General features: G+C 44.2%; 1 protein-coding gene across 1 annotated transcript in view; it reads left to right on the top strand.

The window, feature by feature from the left end:
* Positions 1 to 4,281: 4,281 nt before the first annotated feature.
* LOC146348207 (cytochrome P450 4B1-like) overlaps positions 4,282 to 18,007 on the top strand; it is a gene marked incomplete at its 5' end in the record, with an annotated part of 33,437 nt that continues 19,711 nt past the window's right edge. The window contains 5 exons of the mRNA XM_084851646.1: positions 4,282 to 4,620; positions 7,692 to 7,836; positions 16,460 to 16,504; positions 16,972 to 17,099; positions 17,589 to 17,713. Of these exons, the coding sequence (XP_084707772.1) occupies positions 4,282 to 4,620; positions 7,692 to 7,836; positions 16,460 to 16,504; positions 16,972 to 17,099; positions 17,589 to 17,713 (782 nt within the window). The remainder of the gene's footprint in view (positions 4,621 to 7,691; positions 7,837 to 16,459; positions 16,505 to 16,971; positions 17,100 to 17,588; positions 17,714 to 18,007) is intronic.

Genomic DNA, 18,007 nt, shown 5'->3' with positions numbered 1-18,007 from the left:
CCCTCAAGTAAGCAGTCTGGCTTTCTTTCCTGGAGGATGGACTGGTTTCATCTTCTTGCAGTCCAAGGCACTCTCAGAATTTTCCTCCAACACCACAGTTCAGAAGCATCTATCTTCCTTCGCTCAGCCTTCTTTGTGCAATAAGCCACACAACATCCACAGAAACCATGTTCGGATACCCATTAAGGCCAATAGTCCATATTGAAGAAAAATGGCCCAGAACAGCAACTTCCGAGTGAGCCAAATCAACCAAACTTGCCAGTCACACCAGACTAGATGGGACTGACTTAATAAGCTCCCAAACTTCCACAGACACCACGTTTCAATAGCCATTCCAGCCCATAGTCCATATTGCACAAAACAGGCTGGAACAGCAAGTCCCGAGTGAACCAAATCAACCAAACTCACCAGTCGCACCAGTTGTTGATCTAGGGCATCTCTACACCAGCCTAAAGTCCTGCATTTAAAACGGGGATTTCTGCTTCTGTTTTAAATACAGGATCACAACTGACTCCCTTTACACACGCTCTGTTTCCCCCCTCCTTCTCCCCATATCTGAGTCTTCCGTTATCTTTCATTGATCTCTTCTTGCTGCTTTTCCTCTTTTCAAAAAAGCGAAACACAACGGAAAAGCGAAACATAACGGGGTAATTTGATAGCTCATTTTCTGCAATCTACAGTCAGGGCCAGAAATATTGGAACAAGGATAACTGTTTTGGCAGTTGGCCTCTGTACACCACCACATTGAAGTTGAAAGGAAACACACCCAGATGGGAGCGAAGTCAGGACTTTCTGCTGTAATTCAAGGGGTTTGACAAAAGTGGGGCACTAACCATTCAGGAAGTACAGCCAGTGGCATACACACACCCCCATCATTGGTGGCTCATAAGTAATGGAAAGAATGGCTGACAAGCAGCTGCATGGCCAGGTGTGGTCTGTTCCCTAGGCACCCCATGACCAGTCAAGCAGATAAAAGGCCTGGAGGTGGTTCTGAGTGTTACAGTTGCATTTGGTAGCTGTTCTCTGGTACTCCCAGCATGAGGCCCAAAGAGGTGTCCATGCGAGTGAAGGAGGCCATCATTAGGCTAAGGAAACAAAATAAGCCCATCAGAGAGATAGTAAAAACAGTGGGAATGGCCAACACAACAATTTAGAACATCCTGAATAAGAAGGAATTAACTGGCAAGCTCAGCAACAGCAAAAGGCCTGGCAGACCACGGAAGACAAAGTGGATGACCACCGAATTCTGCTCATGGTGAAGAGGAACCCTTTCACAACATCTAGCCAGGTCAAGAATGCTCTTGAGGAGGTAGGCATGTCATTGTCAATATCTACAGTCAAGAGACGGCTTTATGAATGTAAATACAGAGGCTTCACAACAAGGTGCAAACCACTGGTAACACTCAAGAACCGAAAGGCCAGATTAGCCTTTGGCAGCAAACACCTAAAAAGCCCACCCAGTTCTGGAATAAGATTCTTTGGACTGATGAAACCAAGATTAACTTGTGCCAGAATGATGGGAAGAGAAGAGTATGGGGAAGGAAAGGAACAGCTCATGATCCAAAGCATACCATATCATCTGTCAAACATGGTGGAGGCAGTGTTATGGCATGGGCATGTATGGCTGCCAATGGAACTGGGTCACTGGTGTTTATTGATGACCTGCTGATAAAAGCAGCAAGGTGAATTCTGAAGTGTATAGGGCTATACTTTCTGCTCAGATTCAGCCGAATGCTGCCAAACTGATAGGACGCCGCTTCATATTGCAAATGGATAATGACCCAAAACATACAGCAAAAGCTACCCAAGAGTTTCTCCAGGCGAAGAAGTGGGATGTTTTTCAATGGCCAAGTCAGTCACCTGATCTCAACCCAATAGGTATGCTTTTCACTTACTGAAGACAAGACTGAAGGCAGAAAGACCCACAAACAAGCAGCAGCTGAAGGCAGCTGCAGTAAAGGCCTGGCAAAGCATCTCGATGGAGGAAACTCAGCATTGGGTCATGTCATGGGTTCCAGACTTGAGGCAGTCATTGATGGCAAAGGATTTTCATCCAGGTATTAAAGGCGATCCTTAAGTTTGAAATGATGTTGGTTTGTTCCATTACTTATGAGCCACCACCGATGGGTGTGTGTGTATGCCACTGGCTGTCTTTCCTGAACGGTTAGTGCCCCACTTTTGTCAAACCCCTTGAATTACAGCTGAAAGTCCTGACTTTGCTCCCATCTGGGTGTGTTTCCTTTCAACTTCATTGCGGTGGTGTACAGAGGCCAACTGCCAAAACAGTTATCCTTGTTCCAATATTTCTGGCCCTGCCTGTATTTAAAAACAGAGCAAGGGGCATTTAGTGCAGGAGATGCCTTGGATGATCACGGCGTCATGTAAAGAGCCTGCAAACTTCTGTGAAGGAGCAATCTCAATCGCAGGATAAAAGCATGTGTGAAGACAGCCCTAGTCGTTTAAACTCTGAAAGAACCAACCAGGCACTAGGTTCTTTCAGAGTTTAAACCCTTTAGAGTTTATTAGCAACCTTCCTTCAAAGGAAGCTTTCCGATTTCCAAAGACAAGGGCCCTGCCAGGTATTCTGACTCATGTGCAGTAAATTAATCAGCCACTGTCCTCTAGCTCTAATTCAATCACTATCTCTAGCCCTAATTCAGTCACTACAGCCTTTTGTCTGCATGACTCTTGGCACCTTAGCAGCACGTTCCCATGCTAACAATGCAAGTGGCATTTTTCCATTTCACCCGGAACGGCTATTGGTTGATTTGGCTCTCTCGGAAGTTGCCGTTCCAGGCCATTTTTCTTCAATATGGACTATTGCCTGGAACAGGCATTAGAACATGGTTTCTGTGGATGCTTTATGGCTTATTGCATCCTTGCCACGGAGTTATGTGTGACTAGTGAGTTTGGTTGATTTCACTCATTTGGAAGTGTCCGTTCTGGGCCATTCCATTCTGTTCCGGATGTGTTCTGGGCATTATGGGGTTAATAATACTACAATATTGCAAGGGTTTTAGTCCTAAAATATTGTTCTCAAGTGTTTCTAACACATGCCATTATTTTTGGCATGCTTTTTAAAATATAAGTGGCCATTCTGGCCCATTCCGTTCTGGCTTTTACACCCCACCCCACCCCACCCCACCCCATGTATTGCTAGTTTGCTGTCCGGAGTGCTTACCTTGCGGGACAAGCAGAACCATACATCTAATAGCAGACAGTTATTGTTATTATGGTGCATGGAAGAAGATTTCCATGGCCCAATCTGTTGACATACATGTAATTGCCCTATATGTTGCCCTGGATATATGTATGTATTTAGCAAGTAGAGATTTATACCACCCTTCAAATATCTCCCAGGTGCTTTACAATGTTACAGTGCAACATAGGAAAAGAAGTCAGACAAACTGGAGAGGGTTCAGAGGAGGGCAACAAAGATGATCAGGGGACTGGAAACAAAGCCATATGAAGAGAGACTGAAGGAACTGGGCATGTTTAGCCTTGAGGAGACTGAGGGGAGATATGATAGTACTGTTCAAGTACTTGAAAGGTTGTCACACAGAGGAAGGCCAGGATCTCTTCTCAATCATCCCTTGTAGGCCCCTTCCAACCCTACTATTCTATGATTCTAAGTCTCAAGGGATGGGCTGAAGGCGCACGTGGCAGCCACCCTGCTGAAGTAAAGTAGGCCTGAATCTTGTCATTGTTTGGATGGGAGACTGCCTGGGAATCCCATGTAGCCACCTTGAGTTCTACAACAGAAGAAAGGTGAGATATATATGTAATAATAAAATATACTACAATCGGTAGTCAGAAGCAGCATAAAACAGAAAATTTAAAAAGCCAGAGAGAATAAAGAAGTGTTTCCTGGCACCAAAAAGATAATGCTGTGGGTGTCAGGCAAAGCCCCTTGGAGAGAGAGGTCCATGACTATGTGGGATGCCAGAACTACGGGAGGAGACATTCTTCCCCGTACTTGGTTCCCAAGCCATTTCGTACATCACCATTCCTCCGTCTGTGGTCTGTTCCCTCTCTTCCTTCCCCTCCCTTCCCCTTCTGCACCACCCTTTCACCATCTGCCGCTGCCACGTTCGGCGAGGCAGGGCTCGCTCCTGCTGCGCGGGCCCCAGCCGAAAGGCCGTGGGGCGGAGAGCGGGGAGGCGCTGGGCAGTGCCTTTTCCGCGGTTATTGTCCCTGCAAGGGCGGAGTCTGCAACCTGCCTCGGAAGGTGCGCGTGGCGTGAGCGGGGAGAAGAAGACGCTCTAAACCGCTCGCCCTTTCTGTGCTGAAAAGCCGCTCTCCCTGCACGCCGGTGCCGGCCTCGGCTGCCTCTCCTGCTCGGCCCTTCGGCCGGCGAAAGGTTTGGGGGGCGCGTGCCTGCCCTTTGCCCCAGCGAGGGCGCTGTCCACCCGAGCGCCGACGCCTCCTCTCTCTCCCGGGCGCCTTGCGCCTCGCCCAGCCCTGGATCTCTCGCGGGTTTGGCACCTGGCGGCGGTCTTTTGCTTGACCTGCGTGCTGATCAAAGTCATCCAGCTGCATCGCCGGAGGCGGGAGCTGCTGAAAGCCCTGAGCGCTTTCCCCGGGCCCCCCCCGCACTGGCTGTACGGTCATATATTTGAGGTAGGTGCAGAGCAAGAGAGCCGCGGCGTGTGCCTTCGGGGTCAAGCAGAGGCTTGTGGCTCGCACGCTCAGGCACGGCCCTTGCGCGCAAAGCATCCTCCCGCTGGTGCTCGCAGCGCCCCCTGGTAAGCCTTGTTCTCCGCATAGGCCGCCCTGAGAACAAGCCACCATAGCACCATTCAGTCGCTAGCCCACCCACTCTCTGCGCCTGTCCCGGGCGCTTTTGCGACACATCTCCTCTGTACTCCTGCTCTGATGAGATCCCCCCCCCCCATTCGTGCCTTGCGAAGCACCTGCATTAACGCACATATGCCATGTCTTGGTCTGGTGGGGCTTATCTTATTGTTTAGGATGAGGCGTCGGAGGGTTATATTTATTTTCTTTCTTTAACGCTTAAAAAAAAAAAAAGCCTCTTTGGCTGCTCCTCACTGGACATTCCTCTTCCTAGCCCAGCTATGCACAATTGACTTACCTCTTATAACAACAACAATAACAATTGTTATTATTGAAATAACAATTCAGGACCATGGCGTTTGGGAGGGGGGATTTAAGCTTTCCCTCTTCCCATTTTCATGCCAAAATTCCCTCCCCGTCCATAGGGGAATGGTTAAAACAACATTTCTTGTTTTAACCATTCCCTCTGTGTCTGTGTGTGTGTGATTTCAGCAGGAAAACAAAAGGGGGAAAAGCTTGAATCCCTCCCTCCTGAATTGCCATGGTCCCGAGTTGGCGGGGGGGGGGGTGCATGCTTACCCAGAGGTAAGTCAATCACGCATGCATGCATTGCTGAGCAAACTTGGCTCACAAGGGGATAAAGCCAGGTTGCTGTCAAATGGAGCTGGAGAAGGAAGCTGGAGGAGGAGGGGTGGAGGGCACTGAGGAGAGGTCAGATTTTTCACTGCTCTTGCCAAGTGCCCTTGTACTAAACAAGCTCTGGCAGGTTCAGACATTACGACAAGCCACTCTGAAAACAAGCCACCCTGAAGAGCCCACCAACAAGTCATGGGTTCCAAGGGTGGCTTGTTCATGAAAAATAAGCCACCCTGTGGAAATCGTGCTGGGTTCAGACATCACAACAAGCCCCTATGGGTGATAACCATGATGGGTTGTCATGCCATGAAAACCAGGGCATTGTCTGACAAGGCTGATGCAGCTTTGCAAAACAAAAATACAAGAAGCTGGAGCATATCCTGTGCCAGCCTTTCCCAACCTGGTGCCATCCAGGTGTTTAGGAGGGCACCATTGGCTGCCCTCCTGTTGGGTGTCATCAGTATGCTGATGACACTAACTCTACTTTTCCTTTCCATCTAATTCCAAGGAAGCTGCTGCAGTGCTAAACTGGTGTCTGTCAGCAGTAATGGGCTGGATGAGGGCAAACAAATGGAAGCTTAATCCAGACAAGACAGAGGAGCCCCTGGTCAGTTGACAGGTAGATCAGGGAATAGGGATTCAGCTTGTGCTGGATGGGGTTACACTCCCCCTGAAGACACAGGTTCGCAGCTTGGGTGTACTTCTGGATTCAGCCCTGAGCCTGGATGCTCAGGTTTCAGCGGTGGCCAGGAGTGCATTTGCACAGTTAAAGCTAGTGCACCAGTTGCGTCTGTTCCCTGAGATGTCTGAGCTGGCCACAGTGACACATGCCTTAGTTACATCCCATTTGGATTACTGTAATGCACTCTACGTGGGGCTGCCTCTGAAGAGTGTTCAGAAATTTCAGGTGGTTCAAAGAGCTGCTGCCAGACTGTTCACTGGGGCCAGCTACAGGGAGCATACAACTCCCCTGCTAAAACAGCTTCACCGGCTCCCAGTCTGTTTCCAGGCACAATTCAAAGTGCTGGTCATGACCTATAATGCCCTATATGGCTCAGGTCCAGCTTATCTAAAAGACTGTATTCTCTCCTATGAGCCTGCTCGTGCCCTGAGATCTTCAGGAGAGGCCCTTCTCACCATCCTGCCACCATCACAGGCTCGCCTGGTGGGAATGCGGGAGAGGGCCTTCTCGGTGGCTGCCCCAAAGCTCTGGAACTCCCTTCCCAGGAAGGCGAGAGTGGCACCCCCCTTGGTTTGTTTCCACAGGCAGGCAAAAACGTTTTTGTTCTGGAAGGCTTTTGGGGATAGTCTGGACCTGGGAGAATATGATGGATTGATACTATTGTTTATATTGTTGTTGTCTTTTTAAATTCTGGTATTTTATACAATTTTAATATTATTGATGATTTATTATATTTTTAACTTTTGTATATTTCTATTTATATGTTTTAACTGTACAAATTTTTAATGTTGTAAAGCTGTCTGGAGTCCCAGTATTGGGAAAAAGGCAGGATATAAAGAAATAATAATAATAATAATAATAGAATCATTTTCCATGCTGGCTGGGGCTAATGGTAGTTGTAGTCCAAAAAATTTGGAGGGAACCAGGTTGGGGGAGGCTGCTGTATGCTAATTAAAGATTATAAATTGTTAGCTGTAGCCAACTGAGAGATGTTAAATTCAGGAAACCTTCAGAAACAAAGCAGTGAATGGTAAGATAAAGCTACCCTCATTTTGTTTGCATGGAGTATCCAAAAAGATCAGATTCAACCTAAGAAAATTCTCAGTTTTCATGACTTCCAGGTTTGGGGCCCCCCTCTGAAGGTGCCTTGCCTGATGGTAGGGATGGTGCAAGTGCCCGATTCCGTCCAGGAATCCGGTGAAAAGTCCCTTCAGATGCTTCATATGGCAATACAGGACCAGGACAATGTGGAGCATCTTTGCTGGTCCCAGGCACTCCATCCTCCCAATCTGGATTTGGGACTGAAAGACCCAGCAAAAGTGTGGGTGCATGGAGGATAAGTTGTAAGCAAGCACAATTTGTGACATTGCACAACATCATGACTGATCACGGGGCACGACAGAACAGATAAGGCATCAGCCTTAGCTTCCAATTTCCTGGCTTTGTGGAGTTTGGACCAATGTGAGATAGCCTCACCTTCTGGTCTTTTAAACTGGCAGATTTTTTAATGTTTGAAAATACTTATACACACACACACACACTAATCATCACTTTCACCCTCCTTCATGTATTGTTGCAGCTTTCACCCTTATCGACAGTTTTCAAAAAGACAGAGCACTGGAGTCATCTGTATCCATTTGCCTTTCCTGTGTGGTTTGGGAACTTCTCTGCATGTGTAACCATCACACACCCTGATTATGCAAAAACAATACTTGCTAGAACAGGTAAGAGACAAAATAGTCTTAATCTACCAGCTATGTGTCTGTGTGTGTTGTTGCTGTTGTTGACATCCTAGTGATTCTGGTACAGTTGCGAAATACAAATGCCAAGGATAATTTCCAGTTATCCTCCAGTAGCACAGAGGAAAGCTATAGATTTGATATTATCCTCAGATTTCCATGATGTTTCATGAACAGAGTTTGAATGACCTATTGTCTTATTTTATATAATTATTTTATATTGTAAGGCATTATTAATATATACGATAAACTGATAGTGACAGTCATGCATAGCATTGGAGAAAAGTGGCATGGCCAGGAATTGCTGCTTTGTTTGGGGCACTGCTATGATGATGCTGTGGCTGGGCAGAATGGCCTAGGGGCACTGCTTTCTTGGAACTTTTCTACATGAGCATTTATTGTGCAGTTAGCATTCCCTACTCATGGTTGTTTACGGGTTCTTTAGATGACATCGTGACCCTCCAGTTTTGCTTCTGTTTGTAAACAGCACTTTCAGCAATTTTTTTTTAGAGCAGGGAAAATGGGATATAAGTCTGATGGCAAAAGAAGCTGTCGTTTCTATAGTGAGCTAGATCTACACTACTGCTGTTTATTGGTTTTGAAGTGCACTGATAACTGTTGGGGCACATTACACATTCCATAATGTTTTTCTAGTGTTATTTCCTGCTTTTTATTCTGTATTATCCAAAATGCTGCAACAAATGTCATTGTGTGCGCTACAAGGTATAAATGAGAAAGAGGGATATAACATTATCATGATGGTTCATATCGATATGACACGAGGTGCAAATCTAGTCTCACTATAGAATGGTGAGATGAAAAGGGCTTTTGACATGATTACTCCCAAGTATTCTCTCCTGTGTTGAAGAGCCCAGCCACCTTCTGGTTTACCACAGAGCTGGGGTCAATGAAACAATTGGGATGATAACTAGAACACAGTCTCATAGTGACTACGACTGAACACACGTTCAGCACATTATCATGCCTACTATGTGGCAGGGAAGCTGCAAAATACTCCCATTTCTCCAGGGAGGTGGGTTTGCACTGTATGTGAAAAATACATATCTCTGCACAGAAATACAGGAGGATGAGCTTGGTAGCCCCATCGAGAGCATCTGGATCAAAATAAATGGAGCAAAGAATAAAAGGAACCTGGTGGTCAGAGTCTACTACTACCCACCCAATCAAGGAGAAGACAGTGATGAAACTTTTGAAAGGAAAATAGCCAATGTTTTAAGGAAGCATGATGTAGTAGTAATAAAGGTAAAGGTGTCCCCAACCAGTCGTGTCCGACTCTAGGGTGTGGTGCTCATCTCCATTTCTAAGCCGAAGAGCCAGCGCTGTCCGAAGACGCTTCCATGGTCATGTGGCCGGCATGACTGAACACCGAGGTGCACAGAACGCTGTTACCTTTCCAACCGAAGCGGTGCCTATTTATCTACTTGCAATTTCTTGCTTTCGAACTGCTAGGTTGGCAGAAGCTGGGACTGAAGACAGGAGCTCACTCCGTCACGCAGCACTCGGGTCTCGAACTGCTGTCCTGCCGACCTTCCGGTCTGCAGTTCAGCGTCTTAACCACTAAGCCACCACAGCCATGCCATGTTATTTGTTGGGAGACAAATTCTGCAAAACATGGCCCCTCCAGGAAATTCCTGACTTGTGTGGCGGATAACTTCTTCCTTCAGAAAGTAGAGGAAGGAACTAGAGGATCAGCTATCCTTGACTTGATCCTAACCAACTGAGATGACTTAGTGGATCAAGTAGCAGTTACAGGAACTCTGGGGAAAGTGACCATGTTGTACTTGAGTTCTTGGTTCTAAGGGAAGCAAAAGCCGAGTGTAGTCAAACGCGTACACTGGATTTTAGGAACGCTGATTTTAATAAATTCAGAACAATGATCAGTAAGGTCCCATGGCAAGCGGCTCTAACAAGAAAAGGAGTCCAAGATGGCTGGGAGCTTTTAAAAAAGGAAATTCTCAAGGCACAATTACAAACCATTCCAACAAGAAAAAAAGGAAGAAGACAACAGAAGAAGCCAATGTGGCTTCACAAAAAGCTTAGGGATGACCTGAAAACGAAAAAGGACACATATAGGAAGTGGAAAGAAGGCCAAGTAACAAAGGAAGAGTACAGGCAGGTAGCCCAGAATTGCAGGGATGCCGTCAGGAAGGATAAAGCTGAGAACGAGCTGAGGTTAGCGAGGGATGCTAAAAACAACAAAAAGGCTTTCTTCAGCTACATGCATAGTCAGAGGAAAGAAATGGTTGTTCGCTATTAAATAAGGATGGCAAAATGATAACAGATGACAAAGAAAAGGCAGAGGTGCTTAATTCCTACTTTGGCTCAGTCTTCTCCCAAAAGAGGGTCTATGACCCCCCTGGCAAAGATGAAGTACAGGCAGAAGGGGCAGGATTGCAGCTTGAGATCAATAGGCATATGGTCAAGGAACACCTAATTACTTTGAATGAGTTCAAATCTCCAGGGCCAGATGAACTGGAACCCAGGGTAATAAAGGAACTGGCAGAAGAACTCTCAGAACCGCTGTCTATTCTCTTTGAGAAATCATGGAGGACAGGTGAAGTGGCAGATGACTGGAGGAGGGCTAATGTTGTTCCTATCTTCAAAAAGGGTAAAAAGGAGGAACCTGGGAACTACAGACCAATCATTCTGACATCGATCCCTGGGAAATTTCTGGAGCAGATGATAAAGCAATCCATCTGTAAGCACCTTGAAAACAATGCAGTGATTACTTGAAGCCAACATGGATTTGTAAAAAACAAGTTCTGCCAGATGAATCTGATCTCATGTTTTGATCAGGTAACCTCCCTTGTAGACCGTGGGAATGCTGCAGAGATAATATACCTCGACTTCAGCAAAGCTTTTGACAAAGTGCCCCATGGTATCCTGATGAGCAAACTAGCTCAAAGTAGGCTAGATGAAACAATGATCCGGTGGATCCACAGTTGGCTACAGAATCGGACTGAAAGAGTGCTTATCAATGGGACCTTCTCAACTGGGGAGAGGTAATGAGTGTGGTACTGCAGGGCTCAGTCCTGGGCCCAGTGCTCTTCAACATTGTTATTAATGACTTGGAGGAGGAGGTGCAGGGAATGCTGATCAGATTTGCAGATAACACAAAATTGGGCAGGATAGCTAATACTTTGGAAGACAGAAACAGAATTCAAAGTGATCTTGATAGACTGGAGTGCTGGGCAGAAAACAACAAAATGACATTTAATAGGGATAAATGCCAAGTTCTGCACATAGGAAAAAGAAACCAAATGCACAGTTACAAGATGGGGGATACGTGGCTCAACAACTCTACAAGCGAGAAGGATCTTGGAACTGTTGTCGATCTCAAGCTGAATATGAGCCAACAATGTGATGTGCCTGCAAAAAAGGCAAATGCTATTTTGGGCTGCATTAATAGAAGCATAGTTTCCAAATCCTGTGAAGTGCTAGTTCCCCTCTACTCAGCGCTGGTTAGGCCTCATCTGGAGTACTGTGTGCAGTTCTGGGCGCCACACTTGAAGAAGGACGCAGACAAACTGGAGAGGGTTCAGAGGAGGGCAACAAAGATGATCAGGGGACTGGAAACAAAGCCCTATGAGGAGAGACTGAAAGAACTGGGCATGTTTAGCCTGGAGAAGAAATGACTGAGGGGAGATATGATAGTGCTCTTCAAGTACTTGAAAGGTTGTCACAGAGAGGAAGGCCAGTATCTCTTCTTGATCATCCCAGAGTGCAGGACACGGAATAATGGGTTCAAGTTACAGGAAGCCAGATTCTGGCTGAACATCAGGAAAAACTTTCTGACTGTTAGCGCAATATGAAAATGGAACCAATTCCCTAGGGAGGTAGTGGGCTCTCCCACACTGGACGCATTCAAGATGAGGCTGGACAGCCATTTGTCAGGGATGCTCTGACTTGGATTCCTGCATTGAGCAGGGGGTTGGACTCGATGGCCTTGTAGGCCCCTTCCAATCCTACTATTCTATGTTTCTATGACCTCCATTGCATCGTTGGGTAGCTGTCCAGCAGAGCTTTTTCAAGTGGTGCAGGGTCTGTTACATCTGGACCCTCAGAATGATATGTTGGAACCCTTGAAGGCCTACTGTGAGAAGTTTGCTAGGCACTTTGAAGATAAAGTTACTTGTATTTGGTCTGACCTAGCTGCCATCCTTGATGCAGTTGCAGACCACCATCTGGTCTGGTTTTATGGAATCAGTTGTAGTTGTTGTGGTCTGAGGATGTGGACAAGTCCAACGAACCACCTTTATTCTTGACCCTTGTCAATCTTGGCTTCTTACATCAAGCCAAATGGGATTGACCAGGCGGTTATTAATGCCTCATTGAAAGAGGGAGTGGTCCAGGCTATCTTGAAGCAGGCCGTTTAGAGATCACTTCTGAAGAAAACTTCCCTGAACCTGGAAGACTGCAACAAGTGTCACCCAGTCACAAATATGAGGGTGGTGCTGCACCAGATTCAGCCACTTTGGGGGAACTCTTTGATCTACCATTGTCACTAGAGACCCAAGTGGCCTTGGTGGCTCAGTGCACCTTCTACCAGCTTCAGCTGGTTTGTCCATGATGGCCTTTCCTGGATAGCAATAGTCTGGCCACAGTACTCCATGATCTGGCAATCTTCAGGTTGGATTACTGTAATGCGTTATATATTGAGCTGCCTTTGCAAATGGCTTGGAAGCTTAAACTCATGGAGAATTCAGCAGCTAGAATTCTGGCTACTTTACCTAGATGGAGCAATATCACATTGGCTCCCTATTCACTACTGACCCCAATTCAAGGTGCTAGCTATCACCTAAATGGCTTGGAACCCAAATATCTGAAGGGACACCTACTCCCATATCATTCTGCCCATGCATCTTCAGAGGAGGCACTTCTCCAGGTCCTATCAATGGGAGAAATACATTATGCATTTCCAAAAGACAGGCCTTCTCTGTGGTGGCACCCCAACTTTTCAATGCCCTCCCAATATCCATATGATTGGTGGTGACCTTGCTTGGGGGGGGGAGGGGTTGTGCCCAAGTATAGTAAATTTAAATCTTGAATTGATTTGTTTATTTGCTGGTTGAAAATTTCTTTATGCCTCATATTTTATAATTTTATCATTCTTAGTATATTTTATTTGGTTTTGTTTGTTAGTTTTTAAAAATGTTAGGTATTTATGTATCCTGGGATTCCTTGTGCATGAAGGGCAGTATATAAAGTTTTGTTTTGTTTTTAATCATGAAATTTTATTTTATTTTGAAACAAGGTTAACCAAATAAAGGCAACAAAAAGAAGGAGAATGTGCATAATAATAAATCACAATCACTAAAGAAACAAAGGAATTCACTGAGTAGGAGCTGAATTTCTAATGAAAGTAAAAATGCAAGTTCTACAACATATCATAGAATAGTAGGGTTGGAAGGGGCCTACAAGACCATCAAGTCCAACCCCCTGCTCAATGCTTATGAAAGGAACGTGTGCCGGTGCATGCCATTTTGTGTGTTTGTGCATAGTAATCAGAAAAAATATAGGCAATTGTATTTTGTTGGAACTTTATCAAAAGTTTGAAGTGCCTCAGCCTAGGAAATGAATGGAAACTATTGTGTCATAATATCATTCTTCACATTAGAATTAGTTGCTCACTTCACTTGCTGAGTAAGTTTATACGTACTCATATGTAGGCCCCCGGGCCTGTAAGCAAGTTAACAGTAGTTCTAGAAACAGTTAGGGATCCATAATGGTTTCTGCTTTTGCTTATTAATTGCGTTTTCCTGAAGTTGGGCCTCTGGGCTCATAAGATGAGTCAAAGGCCAGTGTAGTGCCCCCTCAGCACATTCCAGAACTAATGAGCTCTGGTACCGTTTATCTTATCAGAGCCTAGGATGTGCCTGAGGGTAAAGCTAAGCCACAGGTGTCTGTGCTGAGACAATTCTGACAAGTCTTGCTTCTGCCAAATATGTTACCAAGCGCTGCTAAGAGGGCTTTGGCTATTGGGCGGTATAGAAATGAAATAAATAAAATAAAAAATGCTAGGAAAGTTGTAGATGAACTTTAATTAATGTTTGCACCTGTCATATTACCTCACTGCTATGCCTGAATAACATGTATGATATAAAAGTAATCTTGTAGCACAGCATTTTGCTCAGAGTTTCTGCCTGATCCATCCATTGGGTATGCCTGTGTGCTGTAAGTACTCTATAAAAAATCTCCTTGTAAACAAACCTGGATTTGACTTATCACTTTCTCAGCACCTCTAAATCTTGGAAGCCCACAGCCAGGGCATGCATCATAGTCCCCCAAATTTTATTAATCCACCGCTCTTTGGTTGCTTGGTTTGGAGACTTCCAGTTACAAGCTATACATAACTTTGCAGCTGTATACAATGCCTAAGAAGGACTTTATGCAGGAATCCAGGATCACTGAGTTCAAAAAGATGAAGCAGCACTGCTTTAGAAGCTACCTATTGTCTAACATGAAGAAATTTCTGACAGTAATCAGCAACCATGTTCCAAAATTCCTGCACTGTAGAACATTCTCACCGAAGATGAAAGTATGAGCCAATATGAGCACACCCCTTCCAACAATATTGACTGTAATTTGCATGTATTAGGTGAAGCCTGGCAGGAGTAATGTACCACCTACTCAGAACTTGTGCTAATGATTAATAAAGATGAAAAAGAAGTCCAGATACACTGCCAATCATCTTCTTCCAAAGACTCACCTAAGTAGGCTGACCATATTTCGTTGAGACAAAAACGGGACATTAGGATGACAAAAACGGACCATGGTTATGTAATCTGCTGTAATAAAAAAATAGCTAACAGCCTGTTGAAACGAAATATGAGTCCGAAAAGTCCGAATCAAACTGAATGTAGGGCAGAAAGAATCTCTGTGGGCGGAATGATGGTAGAAATAACAGTAAGACTCCCCCTCCTGGCTCCCACACGCTGAATGGGGCTTAGTGACCGCCTCTTGAATTCCCCACCACTGCAGACAAGCAAGGGGGCGGCGTCTGATCGTTGCTAGCTCAAGAAGCCTGGCCCTGACTGGATAAAGTAAATGGAACTTCCTCTTCCGTCACACTAGTAGTTTACTGCATGCATTGATTAGCATAGAGCCTTATGATAAACGCGTTCAGTTTTTTTACAAAAAATTAAAAACAGGACAAAATTGACATTTATATTAAAACGATGGGACGGTCGGGAAATATGAAAAAAATGGTACGTATGGTCAGCCTACACCTAAGCCAGTCTCCCATGCCCACATGTAAGATAGCTTGTCATCCAGTAATGGCGTTTGAAGGGTTTTATAAATAGATGATATCAAACCTTTATTTGAAGTAACAGCAGCTCCTGTAAAAGATTCAGAAGAAATAAGTTGATGCTTTGCTGCCTTCTTAATGTGATTCAGGCTAAGACAGTGATGCAGTTGCAGATACTGATAAAAGGGTGGTACAGTTGGTTCAGTTCTTTTCACAATATCTGTGTAGGAGAGGGGTTCCCCTTTATCAAATAAATTGCTGCTAACCAAGCACAAAAACCTTGGGGATTGTTATGTGCTGCAAATTCTGGATGATGCAACAGCAACACTGACATTAGTGGAGAGAGATCAGGAGCCAGTTTTTTCCGCTCCCAGGTAAGTATAGCATCTCTAATCCCTGGATGCTCAAAGATGCACTTAGGCCTATCACAATGCCTGACCCATATCAAGGCATCAAGAGGGTAGTTGCCCACTATTTGTTCTATGAGTGTCCACTGGTGCTCTGAGGACTGTTCTATGGTTGTTCACTGGTGCATCCATTCTACAAGAAATCTCAGTTGAGCAGCAGCATAATATAATTCCAGATTTGGCACTGCAAGACCACCTTTTGTTTGGGGTCTGCTAAGAGTGCTTGCTTCAACTATGGCTTCTATCCAGACCAGATAAAATCTGACAATAGTTTGTTCCATTTGGCCAGAGTTGGAATAGTTAGATGAAGTGGAATTGTTTAAGAAAAGAAGTCTAGGCAAGAGATTCATTCTTGTAGCTATTTTAGTATTCATGATAACTTATCCTTACCCCATTTTTGAATATCAGAGTGAATTTGTGTATACAATAGCTGATAGTTAAATTTATGGAGATCATACAATGAGAGAGAGGTATGAACCCCCAAACGCCACCAAAGTTTAGTAATCCACACAAAAGGAAATTTCTTTTCTAGGCTGGCTTGTGTAACTGCAGATAGATTGACATTAATCATCTCTGACTTATGATAGTTTGCTTTGTACTCAGAAGCTTGCCTCAAATCATCAAGCAGTGAGATTATTTCTGGTATTGGCTATTGGATTTGTTATATAGAGGGTCATATTATTTGCAAACAAGCCCACTTTATGTTCTGCATGACCAACATGTATACCTTGAATACACCGATTAGCACGAAAAGCAATGGCAAGAGGTTCAGCAGCTAAGGGATACAGTAAAGGAGACAATGGGCAACCTTGCCTTGTACCCCTCTGTAAATGAAAAGTCCTTGGAGTGTGATTATTAACAGACAAAAAATATAACATTTAAAAATAAACAAATAGTAACTGAGTGATTTCTTCTTTTCTCTTGCTTACAGACCCAAAGGACAATTATGCTTATCAGAACATAATTCCATGGATTGGTATGTATAGTCAAAGCATATATCATGAAGTATAGTTGAAGTCAGTAAGGAATGGGCCATAAATAATTAGCATAACAAGAATTATAGAAGTCTACATTTTAGGTCTGTTGGCATAAGTACTCCGTATCTAGAAAGCCTTCCTAAAGGTAGGTCATCCTTTAGCTGCATTCTTTTCCTTTTATGTAAACCACCCTGTGAAGTTCTACTGAAAAGTGATATAGAAATTTAATAAAATAAAATCCTCCACAATTGGATCCAGATACTAGTTAGGTTAAATGGCTTTCTCATTTTTGTGCTTATATCAAGTACTTATAGCTTCAGTTACTTGGGGGAAATGAGCTAGATATAGCAAAGAAATGCCATTGCTGCAGAAAACTCTGATGACTACAGGAAATGTTCTGTCTGAATATATCAAGTCTATGTGTTTGTAGTGTCTTAAGTGATAGGAAATGTCTGTGTGCTACCAGGAAAAGGCTTGCTGGTCTTACATGGACCAAAGTGGTCACAGCATCGAAAGCTACTGACTCCAGCTTTCCACTATACCATTTTGAAACCATATGTAACACTGATGGCAGAGTCTACAAAAGTGATGTTGGTAAGTGCTTTTATAGGAAACCTGCTATCACATTGGTTTTGTAAAGGTGTCCTGTTGTTAAAAGCATTTCAATTAATGCTTAACAGGCAGCTAAGATACTATATTTCAAAATACCTTTTAGAATAATAAAAAGTATTTATCCTTCCATGGGATACAATTCCAGAGCCTTGGGACAATGGTTGAGAAAGCCTTATCCCATGTTTAGGGGCAGAAGGATTTGCAGAACTCTAAAACTGTGAGCTGGAATGTATGTATTTGTATAATCAACTAGGCATTAGTTCATACAATTAATATGTAAATATCTTATAAAACAGAGAGGTGGACTGTCCAAATGTGCTATGAACATAGAATAAGTAACCAAACTTTGTCATGCTCTGCAGAGAAAGGCAGCTGTAATAGGACTACCAACCGAGTGGCACCGAGTTTCCATTCACAATGGCATTTTTAAAAGCACCACAGCCTTGGATTAATTTCCATCTGTTGATTTAGGATAAATGGGAGCAGATGGTCACACAGGATAAATCTGTGGAGCTCTTTGAACATGTGAGCTTGATGACGCTTGATAGCATCATGAAATGTGCCTTCAGTTATAACAGCAACTGTCAAATGGACAGGTTAGTATTGGTATACCTTTAACTCTGATGGAAGAGCTCCTCTTATTGGCTGGGAGTTAACTGAGCAGTGATTTAAAAGGATCCAACTAGCTATCCTGAATGTATGTTCCACATTCTACGGTTCACTGCTGTGAAATACACAGCTGATGCATCCTCTGCCTGTTTAAATTACCACACGTGGCAGCAGTGTAAGATTGAAAACCTCAATAACTGCCCCAAATAACAAAACATTTGCCTCATTGCTCATAAATATCACACATCAATGCAGTCAAACATTTGTAAAATGATGTTAAA

The sequence above is a fragment of the Heloderma suspectum genome, chromosome 4 (assembly GCF_057233095.1).
Source record: "Heloderma suspectum isolate Gila_16-S chromosome 4, 16-S_ref, whole genome shotgun sequence".
Taxonomy (NCBI): Eukaryota; Metazoa; Chordata; class Lepidosauria; order Squamata; family Helodermatidae; genus Heloderma; species Heloderma suspectum.
Note: the sequence above shows the minus strand (reverse complement) of the source record. Positions and strands in the feature narration are given on the sequence as shown.